We start from the raw sequence: 7,106 nt of genomic DNA on the forward strand, positions 1-7,106 counted from the left end.
TCCGCCCTGGATTCCCTGTATTTTCAGTTCCTATCTGTACCAGTGTACATCCTCTGGTCTAGCCAGACTTGCAAGATCGAATTCAAGTCATGGTAGTGGGAGCGGGGAGGAAACATTTAGGAACTAGAGGAAATTTGTATTTTTCATTTCTACAAGTGTACTTCAAAAAATTGGTGGAGAAATGGAATTAAAAGATAATGGAATTTCACATGGACTTTTGAAACCCCCATGTATTAGCTTTATTTTCATAAACCAAAAACATAGGTCTTTTGGTACTTTTTGAATGTGTTAATTCCAATAAACAGAGAATTATATTACTGAGAAGTTAATTTTTTAAAAAATGGGAAATCTAACTCTTATGCTGCCAGAAGCCATATTTAAATTTTCCACAATTACGTTAGTTGCTACTTCTAATAACTCTACAAAGTGGACATTTCTATTAGTATGGAGGACTGCCTACAGGACTCTTTAAGATTAGAGAATTTGAAATCCATCCAAATAGGCATTTGGATTACATTGCACCATTGCACCGTTGTTCTCCCAATGAAAATATCACCAAAGTGAAAATTAAACCTTTAAAAAAACGAAATAAAAACAAACACCTGACAGTTTTTTCAACAATTTACCGTATTTATTCACGTATAATCCAAGCTTTTCAGCACATTTTAATGCAGTTTTTGTGATAAAATTAGGTGTCTCAGCTGATACTGAGGTCGGCTTATACTCACGTATACATGGTAACCTTAAATTATTGTTTTCTTTTCAATGACTCAAACCCTCTGCCATTGAGTTGATTCTGTCCAAATCAAGAAGTATCAAGATGTATATTTTTAATTGAAGTGACATTATTTAGGTAATTCAAGTGAAAATATAGTTGTTTGCCCTCCCCTATTTTACTTTTATTTAAATACACACACCATATAAAATATAGGCCTTTGGATATATCAATTAAAGCTTCTTGGTTGTGAAACTTATGCTTAAAACTTTGACTTTCCGCCTCTCACTATCTTCTAACTTCCTGAGATGTGAAGTTCATTTACACTCTGTCAGGAAGTGCGGGTTAGACTTTTCCTGTTGTGTGAGTGAATACATGCTATATAGAGGAGCCCTGATGGCCTAACGTGGCTTATGTGCTGAACTGATTCCGACAAGCCCAGCAGTTCAAAGCTGCTAGCTGCTTTGAGGCGGAAAGCTGAGAATTCCTCCATCCGTAAAGATTTACAGTCTGAGAAAAACGTGGGGATAATTTTATTCTGTCCTATAACCTTGAAATGCCTGTCTTTTTAATTTCAGGAAAAAAATTGTTTTGTTTTTATTCTTTACTTTCATAGTTATCAGTGTATATAACAACCAAAATATATTAAAAAATATAAAATTTGCAATGTTTTTTAAGTGTAACCAAATCATCACATTCATCCATGGATTTATAATACAAGAATAAAAAATGTGCCTTCGTTTCTATATTATTTTTATCTTATTTTATTATTAAATAAAAAACCAAACTGATAGCTTATTATTTCTAACATATAATACAAAATTTATTTGTTTATAATTTTAGTTAGTGTGAAATTGAACAAAACAATTTTTTCTTTTGTGGTACAAAGATGAACTTTGCATTTTCTGCAGAAAAATACTAGAGCACTCTTGCAATGTACATTTTTGCATCTTCCTCTGTTTGGGACCTCAGGGCAATGGTGAAGTCCATCCAAACGGGTATCTCTTCCAGGGATACTTTTGGTGACAGGACTTCTTCTATTTTTGTCAGCAAACTCAACATCAGTAAAGCACGTAGAAGGTCTGCCTCTTTTTGTTGGTCTATTACTTTTTCCTTCAGGAAGAAGAGCTTCGGCAATGCTCATTTTGAACTCTTGCAGACTTTGGATTTTTTTTCCTTTATAACTGAAGGCTCACAGCCTTTATGATAAAGTAGCCAAGAGTTCACAACAGTCACATCTGTAAAATGAAAAAATAATTTGTGATAATATTTTTTCGATCTGATGTGAATGCTGTACAGTGCAATTAGCGAATCTATGAAATCAAGCAGTGTACCCCAAAATTGCTCAAGTTCCTGGCTACTCAGTGCAAGAGGTTTATTGAGATTTTGCTGGATTGCATAAAAATTTGATTGGTCGACAATATGAGTTATGAAATCCTTTGAGAAAAAATGTCTAAAATATTCAACAGGACGTTTTACTACCGCAGAAGAATCTATTGTCCTAACCATTCAGGCACAGGTCTAGCTGTATCGTCTCCAGAAATGTGCCGCCAAAGAGGAATTCTTTGATTTCTTGATGTAGATGGCTTTGAACTTGTAGTTATTGGAACTGATTCTTCAACTTCAACAACTGGTTTATTTTTCTTTTTTTTTTTTTAACATTTATTAGGGGCTCATACAACTGTATCCCAATCCATACACACATCAATTGTGTAAAGCGCATTTGTACATCGTTTCTCAAAACATTTTCTCTCCATTTAAACCCCCGACATTAGGTCCTCATTTTTCCCCTCCCTCCCCGCTCCCCCCTCCCGCATGAGCCCTTGATAGTTTATAAATGGGTATTTTGTCATATCTTGCCCTGTCCGACGTCTCCCTTCATCCACTTTTCGGTTGTCTGTCCCCCAGGGCGGAGGTCACACACAGTTCCATGTAATCGGTTCCCTCTTTCCTACCCATTCTCCCTTTACCCTCCCTGTTTTGCCACTCACACCACTGGTCCTATAGGGCTCATCCGTCCTGGATTCCCTGTATTTCCAGTTCCTATCTGTACCAGTGTACCTACTCTGGTCTAGCCAGATTTGCAAGATCGAATTCATGTCATGGTAGTGGGAGTGGGGCAACTGAAGTTTCTAACTCATCTTCACTAGTATTATCATTACTAACTACAAGGTCTTCTAATTCATCCAAATTCAAATAATCGGGCTTATATTCACTTCCTATCATGGGAAAAAATAAATATTGTTATCAACATAGTTTGAATAACAATATAATTAAAATTTTATATTATAAAATAAAAAATTTTAAATATAATGCACATTTTATTTACTAATTTCATCCATATTAGCATCTGGTTCCTTGTCTGGGTCTGTACTGCTTCCATCTAGGTCATAAACTCGCCGTTTCCATAAAACAAATCACAATCCATGCTGTGGTAATTTTTGTCACCATCGATTCAAAAGACGAATGTAACGAAGTCGTTACATTTTGAAAAAGTGGAAATATATAGTAAATATAATTTTTAAAATGAGTATTACACCTTTGACATAAAAAACTACAGTTTTAGAACATATACTAAAAATAGCAACACTAAAACTTCACTAGATTGAAAATTATCATACAATGCACTGAACGCCAATGAGCACTTAGCCTCAAACTTCAATCAGTCAAAACGTGCCACGATTCAAGCAGTGTGCCGCTAAAATGCATAACTAGTACAGTGAGATGATTTCGTCGACATCGTCGTCGGGTACAAAAGCGTCATAATTTCTGTTCCAGATATGGTTTAGTTAAATATTACGAAAACGTCATTCTCAGTGTTATAGGGATAAAATTTCTATGAGTCAGAATCAACTCAGTGGCAGTGAATGAATGAGGGAGTGAAAGACGGATACATCATGGTTCAGACCCTGTCTCTGGAGCAGTGAACAGATCTCCCCAAACTATTGTTCCATGTGTTAGAAATAAAATGATGCGTACTCACAAGGCTTCTCATCCTACCAAAGGTAGCATGGATAGTTTAATAACCAAAAAATGCACTGCCATAGAGTCAAATCTGACTCGTGGCCACCCTATAGGACAGAGGAGAACTGCCCCTGTGGATTTCCAAAACTGACTTTTAACAGAAGGATAAAGCTTCCTCATGCTGAGCAGCTGGGGGTGTTGAGTGTGAGGATGGCAGCCCCATGTGTAATCGTTACACTACCAGGGCTCCAGAGAGTATCACAGTAGCATTTCGCCTTTATTTATGCCCTGCCTAGGCCCTGGCTTATTATCCTTGATTAGGGAGGCAGAAGGGACTTACCTTTAAGAAGTACCTTTATTTCTAGTTTTAAAAAGGAAAAGAAAAACTCTGACTAATAAAGGAATCAAATTTTAACACAGTTTCTTTGTTTCCTAATTTCACCACCCCCACCCCCTTTTTAAAAAAAAAAGGTTTTCAGTAACACTCTGTCTTTCAATTTTAGTTTGTCTACAGTGGAGATCGAAAATCGAGCCCAAGCCCTGCATCTTTTTGAGACTTTGAAAACTGATCCTGAAGCGTTTCAGAAGCACATGGTCAAATACATTTACCCCACTATTGGTGGGTTAGATCATGAAAGACTTCTGTATTACTTCACTCTTCTAGAGGACTGTGGCTGCACAGATTTGGGGAGATATGCTATTAAACCAGACACCCACATTCGGCTGCTGAAGAAATTCAAGGTGGTTGCCGCAGGTAAGATGATCGTTTCATTGTGTGCGCTTCCTCTGTGGGGGATTGATTTTCTGCACATGATCCCTGACTGCCATATATAAGAAGCCACAGATTTTTGAAGCTAATTGCTTTCAATTAACCTTGTTCAACTCTCTTAATTGCAGTTTCAGGAATTAGATACCAGAGAAATTCAGATACCTATTAAAAATCACACATGGCGAAGGATATGTTGTTGTTGCGAGGTGCCGTGGAGTCAGTACTGACCCACAGCGACCGAGCCACCGTCCCAACGGCTCCCATGCTTGAGCCTATCATTTCAGCCTCACTGTCAATCCATCTCCTCAGGAGCCTTCCTCCTTTTTCCTCTCCACGTTACCAAGCATGCGATCCTTCTCAGGGGACAGGTCTCTCCTGACAACATGTCCAAAGACAAAGTCTTGCCATCCTTGCCTCTAAGGGACACTCTGGCCTTACTTCTTTCAAGACCAATCGATTTGTCCTTTTAGCAGTCCATAGTACTTTAGATAAACTTCGCCAGCACTGCAATTCAAATGCATTGATTCTTCAGTTTCATTTATTCCGTGACCAACTTTCACATGCATATGAGCCGATGGAAAATGCCGTTGGCTTGGATCACGTTCACATTGGTCCTCAAAGTAACATCGTTGATTTCAGTACTCTAACGAGGTCCTGTGCAGCATCTTTTGATCTTGTGGCTGCTGCTTCCATGAGCACTGATTGTGGATCCAATCAAGATAAAATCTTTGACCATTTCAACTTTTTCTCCATTTCTCCTGATGTTCTCTTTAGGTCCAAATGTGAGGATTTTGGTCTTTCCATTGAGTCAAAATCCATACTGAAGGCTGAAATCCTTACTCTATCAGCAAGTGCTCACTTCTAGCATTCAAGGTTGTGCCATCTGCATATCACAGGTTGTTAAGAAGCCTTCCTCCCATCTTGATGCCACACTCTTCATACAATCCAGCTTCTCTGATGATTCGCTCAGCATACAGACTTGATAAGAATGGTGAGGTGATACAACTCTGTTGTTGCACACTTTTCCCGATTTTAAACCAGGTAGCCATCCTTTGTGTGCTTTGCACAACTCTTTCATGATCTATGTACAAGTTTCTCATGAGCACAATGAAGTATTCTTCTCAAGGTTTGTATGATCCAGTCCAATGCTTTGGCATACTCAGTAAAACAGAAATACACATCTTTCTGATAGTATCTGGTTTCCGTGAAAATCCGTGTGACATAAGCAATGATAGCCTTTGTTTCATGTCCTCTTTTGAATCCAGCCTGAATCTCTGGCAGCTCCCTGTCAATGTACTGCTACACCCATTGTTGGATGATTTTCAGTAAAAATTTACTGGCATGTGATATAAGTGATATTGTTCTATAATTGCAGCATTCTGTTGGGTCACCCTTCTTTGGAAATGGTACAAATATGGGTCTATTTCAATCAATTGACCAAAGAGCTGCCTTCAGAATTTCTCAGCATGGACAAGAAAGTACTTCCAAGACTTCATCAGTTTGTTGAAACACTTCAATTGGTATTCCATCAATTCCTGAAGCCTCATTTTGGCTAATGCTTTCATTGCAGCTTGAACTACTTTCAGCTTGTTCATATGCTACCTCCTGAAGTGGAGGAACGTAGACCAGTTCTTTTGGGGATAGTGACTCTGTGTATTCTTTCCATCTTCTTTCGAAGCTTCCTGTGTCATTCAATAGTTTGCCCATAGAGTCAATATTGCAACTTAAGTCTTGAACTTTTTTCTTGAGTTCTTTCAGTTTCAGATATGCTGAACATGTTTTTCTCTTTGGGTTTTCTTATTCGAGGTCTTTGTCCATTTAATGATTATATTTGGCTTTCTTTTCTTGAGCCGCCCTTTGCAATTTCCTATTCAGCTCCTTGATTTCAGCCTTTCCTACATTTGCTTTACCTACTCGGTATTTAAGAGTTTCTTTTGACATCCGCTTTGTCTTCCCTGACTTTTTCATGACCTTTGTTTTCCTTCTAAATGATGTTCTTGATGCCCTCCCACAGCTCAGCAGGTCTTCTGTCCTTAGTGTTCAGTGAGTCGGTGTTCTCACAATTCAGGTGGGATAGACTCAAGGTCATATTTTGGCTCTCATGGATTTGTTTTAACTTTGTTCAGCTTTATCCTGAACTTACATCTGAGCTGTCGACAGTATCAACCTCTGGCCTGGTTTATTTGGTGATATTGAGCTTCTCCAGCATCTCGTTCCTCAGATGTAGTCAACTTGATTTCCGTGCATTCCATCCGGGGAAGTCCAAGTGTATAGTTAGTTGCCTTTTGTGTTGTTGACAAAGGTATTTGCTATAAACAGGTGATTGGTTTTGCAGAATTCTGTCATGCAATCTCCAGGTTCATTTCCATCACCAAGACCATCATTTCTAATATTCTTTCCTCTTTGTTTCAAACTTTTACATTCCAAACGCCATTATCAATAATTATCAATACATCTTGATGGCATGTTTGATCAATTTTGGACCAAAATAATGGGTAGAATTCTTTAATTTCTTCATCACTAGCTTATGTGGTTGGTGCATAACTTTGATTAATACTTGTATTGATTGGATTTCCTTGAAGACAGATAGATATGATCCTATCATAGAGAGCATATGATCAATCATGATTGATTTTGCAATGGCCTTTTTTTTTTTTT

General features: G+C 37.9%; 1 protein-coding gene across 1 annotated transcript in view; it reads left to right on the plus strand.

The window, feature by feature from the left end:
• The window catches only part of NBAS (NBAS subunit of NRZ tethering complex), a gene marked incomplete at its 5' end in the record, with an annotated part of 394,305 nt that overhangs the window by 292,975 nt on the left and 94,224 nt on the right, over positions 1–7,106 (plus strand). Inside the window, one exon of the mRNA XM_045286598.1 lies at positions 4,183–4,433. Coding sequence (XP_045142533.1) covers positions 4,183–4,433 — 251 coding nt within the window. The remainder of the gene's footprint in view (positions 1–4,182; positions 4,434–7,106) is intronic.

Source organism: Echinops telfairi, unplaced genomic scaffold (genome assembly GCF_000313985.2).
Source record: "Echinops telfairi isolate 266 unplaced genomic scaffold, ASM31398v2 ScPeMD7_9;HRSCAF=40, whole genome shotgun sequence".
Taxonomy (NCBI): Eukaryota; Metazoa; Chordata; class Mammalia; order Afrosoricida; family Tenrecidae; genus Echinops; species Echinops telfairi.